The sequence below is a fragment of the Tupaia chinensis genome, unplaced genomic scaffold (assembly GCF_000334495.1).
Source record: "Tupaia chinensis unplaced genomic scaffold, TupChi_1.0 Scaffold138683_1, whole genome shotgun sequence".
NCBI lineage: Eukaryota > Metazoa > Chordata > Mammalia > Scandentia > Tupaiidae > Tupaia > Tupaia belangeri.
The window spans coordinates 321776-344110 of record NW_006198576.1 but is presented as its reverse complement, the minus strand read 5'-3'; the positions used below and the strand labels follow the sequence as shown (position 1 = coordinate 344110).

At 34.9% G+C, this 22335-nt stretch overlaps 1 protein-coding gene and 1 long non-coding RNA gene across 2 annotated transcripts in view; one reads left to right on the top strand and one right to left on the bottom strand.

Moving 5' to 3' along the window:
• LOC102493900 (uncharacterized) overlaps window positions 1-4861 on the top strand; it is a 64768-nt gene extending 59907 nt beyond the window's left edge. The window contains exon 3 of the long non-coding RNA XR_003546700.1: window positions 4594-4861. This is a non-coding gene — a long non-coding RNA (uncharacterized LOC102493900). The remainder of the gene's footprint in view (window positions 1-4593) is intronic.
• The window catches only part of LOC102494318 (triadin), a 126929-nt gene that overhangs the window by 3555 nt on the left and 101039 nt on the right, over window positions 1-22335 (bottom strand). Inside the window, exons 6-7 of the mRNA XM_006161620.3 lie at window positions 14314-14385; window positions 7178-7237 (exon numbers count right to left, since the gene is read on the bottom strand). Coding sequence (XP_006161682.1) covers window positions 7178-7237; window positions 14314-14385 — 132 coding nt within the window. The remainder of the gene's footprint in view (window positions 1-7177; window positions 7238-14313; window positions 14386-22335) is intronic.

Genomic DNA, 22335 nt, shown 5'->3' with positions numbered 1-22335 from the left:
TTTCTTGGAAATTTTACAAGATTTCAATATGGCCTTGCGTTGGAAGATACAAGTGAATTAATTTAAAGCACTAAGTAAGTTGGTTAATTGTTATGGAATTTCTTACAGCTAAAGTATATTGATAGTATTCAAAGAGGGGAATTGTACAGTATACACATCATCAAGTTATTTAACTGCACATTTTTCATGGAAAGGTGACACAATTACTCTCTAAAATATCAATGTCTTTGTGGTTCTGTGACCATACTTAGTATATTTTCTTCTTTTTCCTGTAAACTATTTTTTAAATCTTTACTAGTTTAGTTTCTACCCTTTTCTATAGTAAGTTTATACCTTTCAGAGGCTGAAGTCATCAACTTTCTACAGATGACTTTAGATGACATGACAGAACCTCACATACCAAAATGCTTATTAGTGTCTGTCTACAAAAAAAGTTCCACTGAGATAACCAGCAGCACCTCAAACTCATACAATTCATTTATGTGCACTGAGAAAACCCTGCCAAGGAACCTTTCTTGGCCTCGGGTCACAGTTATTTGCTGGAGCTCTGAAGATGAGCAGAACTGTCCAATGAACTTTTACACTAGCATTTAAAACTTGTAATATCTAGATTTCTCCTATTTCTTCCTAAATTATCTTTTCCATAAGTTTCCTCTAGGCTACTTCTTTTTCTTGACCATCTCTGTGTTTTCCATGTGTAAAACATTGGCAGGTTGCTTTTTCTATATTATCCATATATTTAAATTCCTTCATGTTTGGCTCACATTAAAAACAAAACAAAACAAAAAACAAACAAACAAAAAACAAAATAACTCAGCCATTGGAATTAACCTTTCATTCTCAAACTCCTATGAGCCTGAACTTTTGTTAAAGTGCGCATTTTTGTCCCCATTCTATATTTGTCATTACAGGCGGTTGTTCACCTATCTGTCTTCCTTACCAGACTGACAGCAATTTGAAGAAAGGAACTCGATTATTCATTTTCCTATAACCACAATGTCTAACACCATGCCTTTTTTCTTTTTTTCCCCCAAAGAAAGCACAGAATAAACGAATACTGAATGAGCAATTTTAATCGAGAAAAAAAAGTTTCACTATATTCAGATCATATGCTTGATATAGAGATATACAGATTGCATGTGTAAATATGTGTTTATAAATAAACTTGTCAAAACTTGCAAAAATTGCCAACTGTCTTCTGTTTATACTGTTTTTGTGAAATTATTGTTTTTGCTTACCCTAAAAGACACCTATCTAGTCCTTGTAGCTTTCAGTTAACTTAACCTAAGCTTCCTACTATGGAATTAAAGATGTGTGAAATTCAGATCTACTTTTAATAACACTATAATTTATAAGTGGGCAAAAACAATTTTCAAACAGACAAGGTAACATCTATAACAAACTCATAATAATTAATTTCAAATAGAAAAATAATAAAAATTTTATATGCGTTTTAGACATTCATCAGTGACATTCTTGAAGTAAATAATTTTGCCTCACATTAAAAAAAATTGGGTGAGAAATCAATAATTATGCAGATATAATGAAGAAAATAGCATAAAACTAAAGTAAAACCCAACCTATTTTTTTAAATCAAACTGGAGAGACATTCTTAAATTTTCTGCCAAAATATTTATTCTACTTTTCTAAAAAATAATGTAAGTGGGCAAGCTCTGCAGTACAGTGACTAAGTGCTGTGCATAGGGAGTAGGATCCCACATGGCCAACCAAGGTTCAAATCCCCACCTTGGCATCTAGAAAAGCACACTGGACCACTGGACACGTCTGCATGCATGCCCCAAATCCTAATAAGATGGAGAAAAGGAAGGAAATGGGGATTTCAGGGTGACCATGCTCCCCTGGGTATGTGCTCTTTCTCTCTCTCTGTGTTTCATAAACACATGCGCCCTTTGGCAACAATAACAATGAAATAGTTGTTTGCACTTAGGAGTCCATTGAAATATAACAAAATCAAAAAGTATTGCCATGTTGTATTCAAATCATCCAGTATTACTTAGAAAGACTTTTGATTCATGACTTTTGCTAAATGGAAAATAAAATAGACTAATAAAAGAATGACATCAGCATACTGATGAAGTTTTGCAACATTACCCATTAGCAACTGTACCAGAATCAAAATAACCTATGCCAAAGTAGGAAAACATGAACCAATTAACATACTAACTTGTCATATTATTGGAGATAAGAAATATACTTCATCTCTCATTTATTAAAGAACAGCAAATTGCTAAACTCCTCTATGCCTTTTTCTCTACATTTGGGGGAAAAATGACCACTGAAGTTTCTAAGGAATATGTGGAGATAAATAATATAATGAGAAAAAGATCTTTGAACTCTGCAAAATACATAGAAATTTCTAATATAGAATCTATATAATCTGCATTCCTAGAGCTCTTCAGAGTTTGTCTCAAACTTATCCAAGGTTTAAAGTATAACGGGAATTACTGCATTACACTCATATTTACATATGAGGAATTTAAAAATCAAAAGACCATTTGTCAAAAATTGTGCAACTAAATGAGTCAGGAATCAGTAACAGCAGAATCAGATCATCTATTCCATTCCTCAATCACACTAATTTGCATAATGTTATTGAAATTAACCTATAAGAATGATGCCAAAAATGTATTTTAAGAGATATGAGCTGGGTCCGTAGGTGTTATGGTGGTTAATAGCGCTGGATTCCCACATGGTCATCTGTGGTTCGAGTCCCGGACCTGGTGGTTTGCTTTCTCACTTTCCCTCTCTCTCTCTCTTTCACTCTGTTGCTCTCTGGTCAAAATTAAAAATAAATAAATTAAATTAAATAAAACAATTCTTTAAAAAAAGATGTATAAGCATGATATAAATATGGAAAGTGTTCAATAATTTTATTGAAAATGCATATTAAGAGAAAACTGTATAGATTTCAAAATTTTTTTGTACAAAAGTCAACTGATAACTTTAATTACATTTTTCCAAAAGCATTTTGAAATCCCATCATATATGTAGACTAGGTGAAAACAATATAAAGTTTTCCTGGAAATGAAAGCAGTAACCTCCCCTACGTCTTTAAATACATGGACATTTGAAGATTGTGACTTTCATGCCAGTAAGACATCCTGACCAAAATCGGGTCCTCCTGCTCAGCTTTTCTATCAGTCTCTTCATCATCCCTGTCATTGCTACTTTAATGAACTACAGAAATAGGCTCGTTTTTACAGTGTGTATGAGGTCACGCATATGTTGCAGGCCAGACATTAAAAGGTGCACTATTCCCCAGGAGAAAGCCCTAAGGTGATCTGGCCTTGGGCAGACTATATTTGCAACAGGAAAAAACATCCCAAGTCCCATGTGCATGCCTCTGGAAATTTAGTTCTGAGATGGAGATCCTACTTTCACTCTGGTCATATTTTTCAAAGGTAGTTTATCTTTGTTTTTGTCTTTAATACTCACATAGTATAGTTTATGCCTTTTTTTTTTCCTTTTCATTTTAGTTTTTGCTGTAGGGTGTGGATGCTCCCCAGAGAGAGAAAGGGAGACCTCATCCTACCCTCAGAGGTATTCCACACTGCAATTTCTTCTCTATTCTCTCTGGAATTTGGGAATGCATGCCACCTGTTGACACTGCCTTTTTATTGTTCTCTCTTTTTCCAGAAATTACCCACCATGCCAAAAGCTCTTCCTATGGATTTATTATTCCTGACATGATATCAGAAGTCTTTAGGGAGTTCATAAAAATGTAAATTACTAAAACGTCTATGTTTGGGTTTCTAAATTTCTTTTTACCAAAATTAATTCATATTTGATAAGGCCAACAGATGGCATTGTGGTTAACGTGCTGGACTTCCATATGGCCAACTATGATTCAAATCTGGGCACATGTGCATTTGTGCCCAAGATCCCAAGAGAATTGAGGAGAAGGGATTGTGGTGTAACCATTCCCCCTGGGGGCCAATTTCCCACTTTCCATCTCTATTTCTGTCTCTCTCCAGTGAGTGCACATATCCTATGGCAAAAAAACCCCTAAAACTAATAAATAAATTTGTATTTTAATTCTATTTTCCACAAAATTTTTAAAGTTCTTTTATGTGTATATACATACACACACACATAGTTATATATAAAAAGTTTAGATAAAATAAAAATGAAAATTACACCTGTATACAAACACATATATACATATGCACACATACATACATATATGCTGTGACTTCAGAAAGTTGGTAGAAAAATTAAAATAGAGCATTAGTTTGTTTTGGTGCAGAAAAATTTGAAATCCATAATATTTTTTATAATATGCATTTTAAATGGATTTTTTGAAGACTGCATTTGATTTGTTTACATCTATTTCCCCCAGAAGGATGCAAATGTGTAAATAGAAAACACAAATTATTCGTAGCAAGTAGATTCAAGAGGCCCCCAATAATCCCTACCTTCTGGTTTTGGCACTCCGTGTAATCCTCTCCCCTTAAATATAGATTGACATAGAAAATGCTGCTAAACAATAGTATGTAGCACAGATGATGTGGTTTCCACAAATAATCTACATGGTTGTGATTTCTGTCTTGCTAACTGTTCCTCTCTTGTTAGGTTTAATAAAACCAGTCACGCTAATGAGATTCATGTAGCAAGAAACTAAGGATGGCCTCCAGCCTACCTCCAGCCAGGAACTTCTGCTCTTATTCAAACAGCACTTGAAGAACTGAGTCTTGCCAATGACCACATAAATGAATCTGGAAACACTTCTTCCCCAGATAAAACTTCAAATGAGACTACAGTCCCGACTAAAATCTTGATACAGCTTTATGAGAAATTATGTGGCAGAAGACTAACCTAGGTCATCCTCTGATTTTTGATCCACAGGAATTGTAATAAAATGTGTTGCCCTAGACCTCAAAGGTTGTGATGTTGACTTACACAGCAATAAATAACACAGTATTTAGCAAGTATCTATTGAAGGACTAAGTGATTCTTAAGGACCTTTAATTAGGTTTGCAAAGAATATTCAGTTTACACTCAATTCACCTGGGCATTTGTCTTAATCCAATAATGTGCTAGTGACATAGTCTAATACAATTGTTCTCTCTAGAGGTCAGTTTCTTCACCTGTTGAACTAGATATCTAATAGCCATATATGTGTGTGTGTGTGTGTGTATATCACATGTATATGATTTATGTATGTGATGTATGCATATGATTTATATATATACATAGGTGTGCATATATTATTTTATATATATAATAAAATAAATTTTGTTAAATTCATTTTATTCACATCTATAAAACAAAGTAACCTAATAAAATGAATTTAAACTAATCTTGACACTAAATTTATTCTACCATTTAAAAATGAAAGTCTCAATCTACAATTTGCTCATATTAACTCTGTTACCATAATATTATGTTATCTCATAGAAAACTTGAGTTTAAAAATTTTGTGCCTTTTATTTTTTATCTAATTATTTTATATTTTATAAATAAACACACTAAATTTAAAAAATAAATTCTAAATATTTAGGTTTTTGAAATTAATAGAGTGAAGGTCAATTGGTGGGATGGTGGTTAAGGCAGCTGGATTCCACCTGACAAACTATGTAGTTCAAGTTCTACATCTAGCAGCTTGAAACAAACACATGCTGGGCACATGTGGATACATTCCCAAAATCCATAGAGGAGCATGGAGAAGACGGGATTGTGGCATGGCCATCACCCCTAGGGTGCTATACACTCTTCCTCTCTTTCTCTATCTCTCTTTGGCAAACATATACCCTTTATCAAATTTAAAGAAAAAGAAGAGAAGAAATTACTGCATTGAGATGTCTAAAATATACTGATTACATAAACATTATCTATCTATCTATATACACATACATATTTTAGGTCTGTGCAATAAGGCGCATGCACTCACCAGAGAGAGAAAGAGAAAGAGAGAGACAGTGAGAGCAAAAGTGAGAAATCACCCCCAGGGAGGGGATGGCCACACCTCCATCCCTTCTTCTACACTCTTCTCCTGGGATCTTGAGCATGCACACAAACACACACCCAGTGTAATTTTCAAGCCACCAGGTTAGGGATTCGAAATGTGGTCACCCACGTAGGAGTTGAGAACCTTAACCACCACTCCATCTGCTGGTCTAAACACCATATTTTAAATGTGATGATAAAATTTAAATTTAGGGAATAAGATTGAATTATCAGTTCAAATCTATTTTTCTAAGAATTGATAAGCAGAAAAACTTGCTTTACTCAACCCTCCAAAATACATATTACAGTAATAGTCTAACTGATTTTTCCAGAATATAATTATGATAACTTTTGTCTTGCAAGTATTAACATATTGATCAAGAAGTATGCATCACTCTTTATTTTTGAGAAAAAGTAATCATGAATTTGAATCTTCTAAAATAAAACTCATAATGCGATGCTCGGAAGAAATAGTGACTCAGGTGTGTTATTTTTCTGCTGCTGTAGTAAGAAGTTACCACAAATTTACTTGCTTAAAACAAGACCTATTTGTTATGTCCCAGTTTCCATGACTCAGAAGTGTTAGTTCAATATGGTCCAACTAGGTTCTCTGCTTTGGGTCCACAAAACTAAAATCAAGTTGTCAACAGGAATGCTTTTCTTACTGGAGGCTCTGGGGGAGGCTCTGGGGAAGAACCAGCTTCCACTTTTATAGAACATGGTAGCAAATTAATTTTCTTCTCGTATTTTCCATGTGATCTCATCAATTTTCAAAACAGCCAGAGGCCAAATGCTTACACTCCTAATTTCTTTTTCTTCTGTCCCTAATCTGCCTTCTTTTAAGGACTCAGGACTTTACGTTTAGCCCATCTGTCTCTAATACAGGAGACTCTCCCTATTTTAGATCAACCTTAACAAGCTCTGCAGAATTCCTTTGTCTATGTGATGTAATATAGCCATGAGGCTGATATTAAGGGATGAAGTTTACAAGGACCACTATTCTGTCTATCACATATGGTGAAGCTCTTCATAGTCTTCTCATGTTTTGAGATTCTCTGCTATTTAAAGTATTCAGATTTATTTTTCTTTTAAATATTACATTTTAAATATAAGGCCAAATTTTTTATGTAAATGAAATGTTGAGTGCTTTAAATACTCAGCTGTCTTTAAATTAAAAAATATTTTAGGTATAAAAATCATAAAAACTTACCTTTTACTACTGTCTTTGTTTCTGGTTTTCCTTTTTTCTCAATTTTTTCCTTGTGGGTTACTTAAACAGAAAATTTTATATTAGTACACACTTTATAATTTCAAAACCAAATTTTTTCTGACCTAAGGTTTATAGCCACCAAAATCATTAAATATGTTGAGAATTTATTATATTAAAGTCTATTTCAGGGATAAGGGGTTACCAATGTAATAATAACTGTATAGAATTCATTGTAAAATATGGCACTAAGACATAGAAAGGATTTTGAAAGCTGAATCCACTCTCTCTTTTTAAAGTCATTATGCCAAGTAGATAAAGTTTTTAGGAAAGACAAAATAAGAGGGAAAAATTTTATGAGATTTTGTCAAAAAAAAACAAACAACATTTGTGTCAGGAAGAAACAGTTTCTCTAGGGTTAATGAAAAGAAATGTTTAAATCAGGAATAAAGATTTGACTAAACATAGCGTTTCTCAACTGACATTTGGAGAAGAACAATTCTTTATTGTAAGGGACTCTTTTATGCATCCAAAAAAATAAGAGGGGCAAATGCTTACACTTTTAACTCTCTCTCTCCTGCCTATTCTGTCTACTTTAAGGACTCACAAATGCCCTCCATTCCAATGTCGATTTGATGACCAAAAGAATTTCCAAATATTCCATAGAGGATAACACCTTCATGAGAAAACTAACCAGAATATGTGAAGTAGTTCAGAAAGGAATTACTAGTTGAGTGTATCTTCATTGAACAGTAATCCACATGATCCCTGAAAACATATGTTCTTGTTGCTTATTCAATATATCAATATGAATTTATTTTACTTTTATTTGCGTAAGCTGTTAATATACTATGTCTTTTAAGTAAAGGAGATCCAAAAAGCACAATAGCAAGTTGTAGCTTTTTGTCATATTTCGAATATCTTAAACTATGTGATTTGACAGTTCTTTGAATTACTATATATTTTTCAACATTTACATACCATTGTTGGAGATAACAATGGGAATTAAATAAATTATAGAAAACTAAGGGATAAAAGTATGAGAGTTCCTTAAATAATTGGCTTAAAGAAGGATCCAAATTACTAAAATTTAAAAAATTGGGGCCCCCACCTATTTTCATTTCTCCAACTATATAATAAAAATAGTAATGTATATCAGATGTACTAAGATTATAAAAGGAAAATGTGCTCAAAATGTGTATTTTTAAGCATGATTCTCTTAAATACATTCTATGAATAGTTTCCCCAGAATCTTGGAAAGATGAGGTAAGCCTCAGAGAAGGCTTAAAGCATTAGACCTGCTGGAAGACCAAGTGACCCTGACAGATGCAGAGCTGCCAAGAGAGCAGGTCTCTTAAATACATTCTATGAATAGTTTCCCCCAGAATCTTGGAAAGATGAGGTAAGCCTCAGAGAAGGCTTAAAGCATTAGACCTGCTGGAAGACCAAGTGACCCTGACAGATGCAGAGCTGCCAAGAGAGCAGGTGCTTCCCCTGCCAGAATTTCGGCCTCTCCATACCAGCCTGTCCCACGGCCACCTCCACCACTATGTAGGCTTATGGGTAATAACTTGAACCATGTCAGCAGATGGAGCGTTATGCTAGGCTAAGAAGGGCGTAATTCACATAAGGTCACGGGGGCTACACTATAATAACATAGTTCATAAATCTAATATTTTTTTATCAGCACACAGTAAATGCAAGAACATTTGTAATGTGGTGTTTTATTTCTACTTTTCAATTTTAATGAATGTCCTACAACACATAGAATGTGAAGCGAGATGATTCTCAAACAATAAAAAGATTCACTTAGTTAATGTGGAGTTTGAAACATAGAAAAAAACATAATAAAAAAATGTCAGATTATTTCATTTAAGAGAACAGAGAACCTGATGCTAATTTTTCTGTATAAACCCACAGCAAAAGAGAAATGAACACCTGTTTCTAGAACAGAAAAAGAAAATGGGTGTATTGAAATGTATACAAATTATTATGATGGAAATAATATTCAAATAACAACGATTTAATTCAAAATTTCAAGTATGAATTAATAATAAATAATATTAAAGATGATTCAACTTGTCTGATTGCTGTATGTCATAACATATTCTACCGAAGTGGAATGCTTCATAAAACAAGAAAGCTCAGTAGACTGTGCACACTGTGACTATACAAATAAGCTGCAATCTAGTAGATATATTTTAAGCATGATCTGCTCGAAAACGATTATTGGATAGCAAAAATTTAACAATCTTACTTCCATTATACATTGAAAAAATTTTTGATGAATTAAATTTAAATGTAAAATATAAAACTAGTTTTTGGAAAACATCGAAATCTTTGAATGAAGATTTAAGAGCATAAAGAGATGGCTGGCAAGATGGCTGACTAGAGGTACCTAAGGGTCTTTCCACCTATAAAAAAAGGGGCCAAAACAAACGATAAACACCTGGTATTCAGCTGGAGTATTTGACAAGGAGTATTAAGTGTAGTGGGGACGAGGTGATGATAATGCAGTATATGGAGACTCAAGATGGTCTTGTTGGGGTGGTGGCAGAAAAGAACTCAACATCTGACACCACACCTCCCCAGTAGAGATAGGCTTAGAACAGGAAGCAATTTTTCATGACATGAATAAGCAAGAGACCGAGCAGCTCCCATTAACACCTGAGATGCATAAAGTCGTTACTGCAGGGAAATCCTGCAGCCTTCACAGGCCCTGAGCCTAGTTTGGGAAGTGGTGTGGGGGTCCACAATGCTGACAGTGCCCAGAGGAAGAGTCCAAGCCACATTGTACCTTCTCCCCTGTAGGCTGCAGATACACAAAGCCATCTTGTGACCCTATCAACCTGTTTCCCATAGGAGGAGCCAACTGAGAAACCCCACCCAAAGTTGCACCCCTAAAGATGTTTCTAAACACCTCTCTCAATCCCTGTGTCCTGTGAGAGCATCTATGAAAGCAATTCTACCCCAGTAAAGTTTCTCAGAATCCCTGCCTCCCTGCATCTTGAGAGAACAGCAGGGAGAGGGAGTTCACCCACAGTTGGGTCTCCAGAAAGGCCCTAATCCCAGAATATTGCAGGAACAAAAGAGAAAGTGACCCACTCACAGCTGAGTCCTAAACAATGAGCAGCCCCCCCACCACACACACACACACACACACACACACACACACACATTCTTGAGGAGTAGCTGGACTAGGAATTCCACCCAGAGCCAGGCAGGGAGTTGCTGGAGTAACTCTACCTATTAGCAGTTTGTTGAAACAGCCAGGCCACCAGTCTCTGCTATATGCCACACCCAGAAAAGCTGGAGTGACCTCAGCCATCTGAATATATCTTGCAATTAAAAGACTGAGGTCCCAACTAACAAGCCAGCCCCACAAACTCCCACAGCATAGGCCACTGAGGCACTTGTAGAAAAACAGATGTTGATTACAGAAGAAATTTTATGGAAACTACCTGGAAACAAAGTCAACATACCCTACACAAGTAACACCTTAGGACTTGTCTACAGGGAAAGATTTTTATCCCAACTCTTGTATCAGATGTACAAATATCAACATAGGGACACAAGAAACATGAAAAAGCTAGGTAACGGGACACCTTCCCAAAAGAACACAATAATTGAGCAGCAACAGACTCCAAATAGAGTGAATGCCTGAAAATGAATAAATACTAGTGCCCATGAGATGATGTATTGTTTTCCTGATTTTGTTTAATTATCTGTATTCTCTTGTATCATGCTATGCTTCTATGAGAAATTCAATAAATACAGATATCATAGAAAGTAACCAAGCAAAATTCTAGAAGTTAAAGGCTTCAATGAAAGAAAGAAAAAGGGATAAAAGAAACATCAAGTCATAATTAAGAGAATTTCCAACAGACAAACAGTAGATTTCTCAGCAGAAACCTTATAGGCCAGAAGAGGATGAAATCGCATATTTAAAGACTTGAAAGTAAAAAGGTGCCATCCAAGAAGATGACAACCTACAAAACTACCCTTTAGAAATGAAAGAAAAAATAAGTCTTTCCCAGACAAGCAAAGACAGAGAATTCATCTCTGGAAAACTTAATAAGAAATGCTTATGGGCATTCTGTCTGAAAGTGAAAGATTGATCACTACTCTCATGAAAACACACAAAGCATAAAGCTCACTCATAGGGCATATATAAAATGAGAAGGAGAAAAAAATCAAAACTTACCACTAGAAAAACACCACTGAACTACAAAGATGAACAAGAGAGGAAGAAAGAACAAAGAAAATACAGAACAACTAAAAAAATTTTAAGAAATGACAAGAGTAAATCTTCAACAATAATGAATGTAAACAGGTTAGACTCTCAAATTAAAATGAAATAAACCAACTTGTGTCACTCCAAAGCCTAGAGGTAAAGGGAGCTGGTTCCCACATGTCTGTGATACATATCATGGCCATATCAGCTTGAAAAATATCCTGGGCATATGGGTATATACACCCCAAATCCCATCAGGATGAAGAAAAGGAGGAAAAAGTGTTGCAAAATGATGACATTTCACTAGTAGTGCTTACCCCTGCCCCCGTCCTGTTTCTGTCTGGTGTATGTATGTATCCTCTAGCAATTAAAAAATAAAGGTATAAACTAGCTGAATGAACATTAAAAATAAACAAGACACAACTATCTACTACCTATAGGAAACCCATTCCACTTGTAAAGATACAGATAAACTGAAAGTGAAGGGATAAAAGAAATATTCCATGCAAATTAAAAACAAACCCAAAGAGAAATAGCTATCATTATATCAGATAAAATAGATTTTGAATTGAAAACTGTAAAAAGAGTCAAAAGTCATTACATAAGAAGAAAGGAAGCAATTAAGAAAGAGAATGTAATAATGATATATTTGCAAACCAAACACTAGAACACCTAAATATAAAGCAGATATTATTAGATCTAAAGGGAAAAAGAGCCTTCACTACAACAATAGTTGGGGACTTCAATACCCTGCTCTCTATATAGGACAACTAACCTAGGCCGACATTTGACAAGGAAACATTTGATTTACAGACACTCCAGAACATTTCACCAAATAGTCACAGAATCTACATTCTTCTCATCAGCACATAGAACTTCCTCCACACAGGCCATATTGTAAACCACAAAACAAGTCTCAACAATTTTTTTAAACTCAAAATAATATTAAATACTTTTTCCAACCACAATCAAATAAAAGTAGAGATCAATAACAAGAGAAACTTAGGAAACTGTACAAATACATGGAAGTTAAAAATATGTTTCTAAATGGCCATTGGATCGACGAAGAAATTGAAAGGAAATTTAAATATTTCTCAAAATTGAGAAAGAAATGCAACATACTGAAACCAATGGGATGTAGCAAAAGCAATACTAAGAGGGAAGTAGAGAGCAAGAAATGCCCATTCGGAAACATAGTATTTGCGGGAGGACTTGCTGGTTGGTGGGGCAGTGATAAAACGCGATGCCCTGTGAGGCTGACTCACTTGGAGGGGCTCTGAGTTCATCTATGGAGAACTCCCAGGGTATAGTGGGCATGTATGAGCACACGATGTGAGCCTGGCTAAGACTGGAAGGGAATTGCAGTGTCAAAACTCTGTTGAGAGTACAGAGTCTCCATCACTTGTGCACTGTCATTCATACAAGAAATAAACAAACTGTTTTTTTTTTTTTTTTTTACAAAATACAGACTTCAACTAAATAACCTCACAAAGCACGTCAAAAAGATAGAAAAGCAAGGACAAGCCAAACCTAAAATTAGAAAAGTCAGAGCAAAGACAAAGGAAATTGATACTAAAAATTAATAAGTAAAAAGATGAATAAAACAAAATTTTGCTCTTTTTGTTTACTTATGAATGAACATGGGTTAAGAAGTAGGTAATTGTGTTAAATGAATAGATTTTAGGTGTTCTTGTCACAATAACATAGAAGGAACAATTTGAGAAGTATGTTAAGTTGCTTCACAATGTAAGTATAACAATATGTGTATGTTGCTATATGTATCCTTTTATAGCTTTATGTATACCATTATACCATGTTGTAAATCTCAAACACACATGATAAAATTTGTTTAAAGAAGAAAATAAAAACACCACAAGAAAATATCAACATACCTATCCACGTAAAAATGAAGATTCTGAACACACACACATACACTTATGTGAATGAAAACATATACATTCACTGACACAAAATTTCATGCTAGCTCCAAAACTGAAAAAAAATTTGAAAAAAGTGATAGATATATACTCCCAACTGACACACACACACTCGTTATTTGAAGAAATGGCCAGAAGTGAACAGTTGCACAGAAGAAATATATGTTACCAAAAATATTTAAATCTTTCAACCTATAAATAAGTAGTTAGAAGATATGGTGGAAGACAATATCTCCATTTTAATGTGCAACTTTTCAAAGAGGAAGAGAAAAAATCCACGTACTGATATGGAAATAGGATATATTGTTAGTTTATACGAGTCAGAATATAGGACATAAAGGAGTTTGTGTATAAAAATAGAAACAATAACCTGTATTATCTGGTAAGTGTATATTATAATAAAGCTCTGGAAAAATCCACAGAAGTCTCCCAAGAGTGGTCTGCTGTCAATATGTGGGGATGGGTTAAAATGGGAACTGGGATGGTGAAAATAATTAGGAGGAAGGTCTTCACAATGTGTCTTTATGTGTTGAACAATGAGATTGTCTGATTCATTCTAAGTAAATAAAGAAGAAACAAAAACAAAAAATGTCTTGTCTAATAGGTAAGCAAATGTGCAATTCAACAATGATGGGATCTATCTTATTACCTATCAAATTGGTAAGTATTCTCCAAAGTAATATTATCCTTGCTGGCGTAGGCAGGCTCCAAACTGCCAGATGAAAAATTGACTCAATATTTCTAGAAATATAATAGAGCTCAAGGATTAAGTATCTTACTCCCTTCAATTCAGAAATTTCTCTTTGCAGAACTGCAAAATTTCTCTCTTCCAATTCTGTTCTAAGGAAATAATCATAATTTAATTTTTAAAAAGAAATGCATGGCCATCTAAAATATGAATATAAAAAAAGGAGCAGTAAAAGGAAAAAGGCTCATTGTGTGAAACGGCAATAAGAATAATTTCATACCTTTTTTTTCAGGTTTTTCTTTTTCTTTTACTTTGTCTTTGTCTCTGTCTTTATCTTTTTCTCTGTGAGTAACTAGAAAGAAACAGATAATACTTTTCATTTAAATAAAAGGGAAAAATGATGAGATGTTTGCATGACAGTTTTTTTATGTCAAAAACTTACCGCTGCTTTTACAAATCTTCCTTTACCTAACATGAAATTGTACATAATTAGAAGCTTAAACCTTAAGATAATTACAGATTGATTTTTTATTTCCTATCTAAAGACAAACTAGTACTGTAACCAAGTTTGACTGTGAAGATAAAAATACACTTTGGTTTTTCCACATAGAAAATTTAATGAATTGGAACATTTAAAAATATATATTATGCCATATGCCATAAGAGCCCAGCTTTGAAACTGGATCAGTGCCAGAAATATGCGAATGAAAATACAGAGATACGTAATGTTCTGAACCTGGAGCAAAGAATACTCTAACTCATATGTGTTAATCTTCTAAAAGAAGTATTCCACTCTAAAAGTTTTGAAAATATAATGGAATGAGACTAAAATAATACCAAATCTTTTCAAAGAGAATAAAATTTAATTTAATATGAGATGTGATCCAATTTGGTATTACAACAAACCTCAAATTTTAGTTAAAATCTTACACTACACATTAGTAATACTTCTTAATAATTATCAGAGAGAGAAACACGGAATACATCTGGATTTCACTCTCTTACTTTCATGTGTCAAGATCTTTCAATCCTAACTTTAATATTCCCCTTGTGCATCTTCTTTTATCCAATATTCCATTTCCTGCTTATCGCTGAATTGCAAAAAAATATAGAGAAAGAACACACACCATGAACTAAAGACTCTGCTAAGCAAAACAGATTTCTTTCCCATCATCACGATGTCAATAACCAAAAGGATGATAGAGGCTAAACAAATCATTACATAGGTAGTTATTTGCATAATTTAATTGCTAAGAAGAAAGTATGCGGAGTGGCATGTCAATGTACAGAATGGACTCATCTTGCCCATGTACTGGGTTGGCAAAAAAGTTATGATGTATTTTTTTTTTTTTTTTCTATGCAGTGTCATTACTTTATTGACAATCCAAATTATTTGAGGATAATACTTTGACACAAATAACATTCAAGAAGGTGGAAAATGAGAAGGTAGCCTAGTGAGAATGAGAAGGGCAAAGGGGAAAAACTCATAGAGAAAGTTGGAGCAAGATGTCTGTCTTAGGCATGTAATAAGTGCACCTGTTCTCATAATAAACGTAATAATTGCACCTGTTCTCATAATAAACTCCGACAAGACGTTTAAACCCTTAGGTTTAGATTTTTCTCTCTCATAGTAACCTTTCTAATATGAAAATTTGATCATATCATGTACCTGTCACACACGGTAGCGCCTGTCACATAGTGAGTGCTATCCTAGCTACAAAAGTATTTTCTTGCTCTAGTACTCTGACATTTGCTTACTCATCTGCCAGGAATTTCTCCTTGAACTTTGTATTCTAGTTCTAACAAAATGCTTGCAGTTCCACAAGCACACCATGTGCCCTTGCAATGCCCTTTGCATTTCTGCCAGTTTGTGCTTGCCACTTGGAATTCCCACACCCACATTTTTAAACTTTCCTTCCCCAGTTTCATGCACACTTTCAGTCGGTCTTAGTTTAAATATTTCCCCTTCTGTAAAATTTTCCTTGACATTGGCTTATGTTATACAGTAACTGTACCATGCATAAATTCTATTTTAGCAATTAAACAATAATATTTTAATGATCCATTTATCTGACTACGCAGAAGATAAAATCTTTAGAGGTTGTGTCACATTCTTTTATTCTTGCATCCTTGGCTTATCATAAGGTTTTTGTCATATACTGGCCTCTTTATAATGCTTCCAGATAAGGGAAATTTCAAAACATTATATGAACAGCTAGTTTTATCTTCTAATTAAATTCTGTTTATGGATGATGTGGTACAGAAATAATAGAAACTGCTTGCTTCCAAATTATTTAGAATTTTTATAATTTATTAAATTTTCTTAAATAATTAAACCTAGTAAGAAACAGAAGAGAAAAAATACACCTTAGACTATCTAGATGTGATTTTTTTCTTTTGAGCTGCTAAGTTCAATATAAATATTTCACAAAATAAAGTGCAAAAATCAACATTTACACTGACCATGAAGAGTTTATTTTGGTTCCTTTGAATTGCTATTAATTAGGCTAAAAACCAAAAGAAAATCTTGGCAGAAACAAAACCTCTTCTAAAGTTTCTCTAGGGGGAACCAAGTTTGTGAGAGATAAGCTGTGCTTTCGGAGCCCTGATTGGAAAGACCCCCAGGGGAACACCTAATCTGTGTCTCTGCCTTGGTAAGGGATGGGACTCACCCACCTCAGACAGCTGGTTGTCCATTCCACTAAAGGATTTTCAGATTGACGTGTGCACAGGCATAAATAGGAGAATTAATACAAAATCAAAAGAGCAAGGGGACTGAATTCAGACTCAGATTAGCATATTAATGCCTTATTCCTATTACCCTTGGGAGAAAATCTGGTTCCTCCCAGTCTAAGTTTTGATTTACGGACACTGCACTGTATGTTGGAATTTCATTATCTGCTGAGAAATGGCACCATAATACCATTTAGTGAAGCAGCTGGACCCAGGTGCTCTAGGGAACTGTTTAAAATGGCAGAGAGCCACACAAGCTTCTTGCATGGAAACTTCAAACTTTGGCAAGACTAAGCTCAAATCCCAAGTTTTGAAATGACTTTCAACACAATGCAATAATCAGTAACTGTGTTAATAATAACTCTAAAATAAAGATGATTTGCTACAACCACTGTATTAGCTTGTATATCTCTTTGCTTAGAACTTCTAACCATGAGTTTGCACACGAAAGAAATAAAAAGAGTTATCTCCTTGTCACCAACCCTGTTTGGCAGGTTATATCTTAGCCAGGACAGTTTTAGCTCAGGACCAAATAAGCTTTTTGCACCTGCTAGAGCTTAATTTGTTTGTCATCTTTATTTACAAGAAACAAAAGTCCCTTCAGTATGCTGATAATTAAAAACAAATGGAATCCACCAGTTGGAATGGCCTTGATGTTTGGCATCTGAGTTGGTTTGGCTCTGTTGCTCCTGCGCTTGCCCAGACTCTGACCTTTCCCAACCAGAACATTCAGCTCGACTCAACTCTGAAGCATGACTCTCACTCTCCCCATCGGCCCCTCTCCAACACCCCCTACACTGTGTTCTGTGCATTTGCTTTAGACCCTGGAAGCTGCCAGGCAAACTGCCTTCTTTTTGAAGTGTATCAGAGCTCACAGTGCACCTGACCCTGTCGTTTGTATAAGGCAAAGCACTCCCTAAGGGGCCAAACAGTAGAGGCCAGGTTGTCAGAGTTCTTTCCTTGATCTCTTTGCTCTTAGTATGAAAATAAAAAGTTTTGGTGCCAAATTTTTTAAAGGACTGGTTGGTATAGTGTACTGCATTCTTTAAATAGCATATAAATTTAATTAATGAAAACTCTAGAACTGATACTTGACTTCAGAGCTGCTACATAGAACTAGTATCAGATGGATAAGCAAGTATGCATTCCACCTTTTTATTGGAAAGGAATTTGGGGAATATGGTTACCTGTAACAGATTTTATAGAATTTTTAAATTTTAATTACACTACCTTTCAGATTTCTGGCTTCTGTTTGTTTGTTTTTTGGGGGGCAGTATAAGTTCCAAAGGAGACTATAAATTTTAAAAAGGTGAACATTTCAAACAGCTTTATAAAATTCATAATGCATTCATGTTTTATTTATTTTTTTTTAAATTTGCTGGAGGATATGTGTGCTCACTATAGAGAGTGAGATAGAGAAAGGGGGAAGAGAAAACAACCCATAGTGGAGCAGGGTCATGTTGTAATCCCTTATTCTCCATTTTTCTACCCTGTCAGGATTTTAGAAATACATGTATGTGTGCCTGGCATGTTTTTCAAGCCACTGGGGCTGGTATTCTGTGTTTGGCTTTCTTAATCACTAGGCCATTGAGCTGGCTCTACATGCATATTTTAATTCATCACTTTTTTTTGTTTATGAAACAGCATGAAATTCTACTTCACCCACCACTGTACAAAATGCCAGATACACTTTTGGTTGGTGTATATGTCTCCAGACATGTTTCATTGTTTTGTAACTAAGCTGTAGAAGTTTAATTCTGGGCCTAGGCAAAATTATCTACATGCCTTTTAAGAGATGATAAGTTCAATAGGAAAGTATTCTTCAGTAAAGAAATTTCTATTTCATCCTTTTTTTTTTTTTTTTCTCTGAAAGAAGAACTTAAAAGTTTAACTTTAAACACACAACTACCCTGAACTTCTTTGTCTGTGGATATGAAAACAGAGGCTGGGGCTGGCCCTGTACATAGCATAGTGATTAAGTGCCATCCGTTGAAAGCCAGATCCCACATGGCTGATCATAGTTTGAGTCTCGGCCCTGGTGGGTTGAGGAATATATTGGGCACATGTGCATGCCCAAAATCCTGATGGGAAGGTGAAAGTAATTGTGATGTGACCATGTCCCATGGTGGTAGTGGAAAGTACTTTCTCTGTCAAGCACTTGTGCTCTCAGGCAATTAGAAAAAAATCAGATGAAAGACAAAGAAAGAAAACACAGGGTAAGAGTCCATGACAGAGCTGTAAAAGAATTGTTCTCTCATTGCCAAATTAGCACTCTTCCCTCCAAACCATACAACCCTGTCCTTCTCAGATCCTGTGCAGACTGTAGACTTATTCCTAGGAGCTGAAGAGTACTAATTGGATTTTCCAAGCCTCTCATCTACAATCAACCCTTCAATAGTGCACATACTTCTTCTCCATAATAAAATTATTTTTATTTATATATTAAGGTGAAGATTTGCTAAATTACTCAAAGTTATAAATTTCACCTAATACATATGCTTTAAAACACAAAACAGATGTCCAAATCCTAAAATATTAGTTTCATTGTCAGATCTGATTTAATTGTATGGACAATTTCCCCTTCACCTGGGGTCCCCAGCCACAGTAATAGCAATCACTTCCTCAAAGTGAACAATCACTATGGAGGCGGTGATGCGTAGCTTTGTGTGAAGCCTTCTGTTCTCATTTTCCAGGTTTATCTTTCACAGCTGCCAGAGAAGAAAAGAAAATATAATTTGTACTTTAAGGAGTCAATTAAGTACAGCTGGGAAAAGACAAAAATAAAAGTTTATACAATCCGGCATGACTAAATTAATTAATGGGCTTTGTGAGCATTTCTATAAAGGGGTCCAGGATATTTAGATACATTTTATTGCCCTATTCTTTTTGCTTTTTGACACTCACAATCAGCAAACTCCTTTTCAGCCTGTGGTTCTAATACTATAATTATTTTCCAGAAACTTGGACTCCTAAGTCAGTCAATTGGTGTTAATGTTTTAAATCACCTTTTTATAAACATCCCTCTTATTTTGTGCATGTGATACTGGTATAGGTTGAACTGTTTTTCTCAAAAAAGATATGTTGAAGTCCTACCCATCTCCTTATGTAGGAAGATGACCTTATTTGGAAATAGATTCTTTACAGAAGCCTTCAAGTTAAAATGAAGTCATTAGGTTGCTTTCTAATCCAGTCTGATCAGTGTCATTATAAAAAAGAGAAATTTGAACACAGGGACAGATAGGTACAGGGGAATACAACTATTCAAATTGTATGCACTCCTTTAATCTGTATTATTATGATTTTTATTATTTTAATGTGAATATTTAAATTACATGTTGCATAGCTTTTGTTTTACTAAGTTCTTCATTGCTATTGAACAAATAAATTTAACAGTATGATGACAAATTAAAGATGAATAATTATGTATACTTAAAAATAAACACAGAATATTAACAAAATAGAGAAAATAATCTCTTTGTTAATTAGTCCATCTATTTAATATCTACTGAGTCTTGGTGACTTTGTTAGATGTTAACATGATTCAAGATAAGAACTCATGTTCAGAGCTGGTAGGAACCTGAGAGACTAGGGAGCCTAGATTTCATGTTAGATAAGGAAACACAGAATCTGAAGAGTCAGTGGCAAGGGTGACCTAGAACATATGGAAACAAATAAAGTTCTTGCCCCCCATAAGTTAGATCCATATACCCACAATTAAAACATGTCATCAAAATGGTTTAAAGAATGAGACTGGTATACATCAGTAGCATGCCTAAGTGTCCCCAGGGAAGGTCAGCAGAGATCTCTTAAGGGACCCGATGTTCCAACAGAGAATCAAAGAAATGAGGAGGATCTTGCCAATGACTATGTAAGAGGGGCCTGCTGGCCAGAGAGAATGGAACATACAAAAACACAGTTTAAAAACACAGTTAGACACTACCAACAATTCAGCCTGCTTGTGGCACTAGTGGGCTTTGATGTGCTGAGGTGTACGTGTGTTGGTAGGCGGGATGTACTGATGGGAGGGGTTAGTCAAGAGGTAGCAGAACAGGGAAGATGCATGATAATGTGCACAAAGCTAGATGTTTGTAAGCATCAAGTGATCATATGAAAGTGAGCTTATATGCCAGGCTAGAAAATGTAGTTTTTATCTCTTATGCACTGGGACACTACAAATGGATCTAAGCTGGTAAGTGACATAATTAGCATGGACCCAGACCTGGCTGCCTGAAAAATATGCCAGTCACATGTGTGCATGCCCAAAATCCCAAGAAGGAGAAAAGATTGCTGCATGGCCATCTTCCCTGAGGGCTGATTTCTCACCTTTCTTCTCTTTCTCTCTGTCTCTCTCTCTCCGGTGAGCACATGTGCCCTACATCAGAAAACACTGTGTGCTCTTAGATTATTTATTGAATAAGTCCATTTGAGTATTTACCAGGGGACAGGGAAATGTTCTTTGACAGTCATGACTGGGACCTTTTATTTGTGATAAGTATCACCAGTCTTTGCAATTCCTTACAGTGAGTCTGTGGGTATCTTTTCATTAACATATTTGTGGGCAGAGTTGTGCCTACAAAGGATCCCCAGACTGTTGACTGCTGTAGGAGCCAGACCAACCTTTATATTTACATGTGGCTATTCACCCTACAAGGGATAGCCATTCATCTGTAACTACTACTCATGGACTGAGGGCTCAGACTTTCTTATCTCCACCTGGACATTTATTATCAATAGTTCGTATAGATTAGATGGTCATATATTGTACAATGTTAGGTTTTACATACATCCTGTAAGATTATTTTGGCCTAAAAAACATTCATTAGAAACTACCATCCTGATCTGGAATTAGCGTTCTCTCAGCTAACTTGTTTACAACACACTGTTCAAAACTCACACTGCTTGGCACCCAGAACTATTCTGTGGTGAATTCATTCTGCCTGCTAGCCCAGGGCTCATTTATATGAGCAATAATTTGATTAATGACATTTAGTAGTGCAGAAAAGTTAAGTTATAGTAGTAAGCTTCTTTAAACAAATGGAATGGTCCTCTGTAATATTATGTAAATTCAATGCAAGGTCAAAAGTATGTACATTATTTATACAAGTGCATACATGATTATATTTATAAGATAAATTCTTAATTATTTCATGTGGAAAAAGAAACAAGGTTGATTTAGTCCAAAGGTAAAGCTTCACGTATCAGAGCTTATACTTTAAAACCAAGTAAGTACTCAACACCAGGTTATGACATAAAGGGCTTAATCTTCAACTCTATGAAACTGCTGCTTCTTCCCTAATGAAAAATATCAACCGAAAGAGACAAAGGGACAATGTAGATAGAAATGTTAGCTTGGTAGATTAAATAACTTGATGTGAATGAATATAAAAGTATCTAATTTTCTATAAAAATCTCAAGCTGAAACTGATTAATTTTTTGACACATTAAAAATGAATTCACATATTTATTGTTTTGAGAATGCATGCTGTCTGGAATTACACATGCTTTGGTTTTCTGCATTTTATCTCATTTTCTAAGTGTAGATTTCTAGAGCTTTCTCAATGACTTCCAT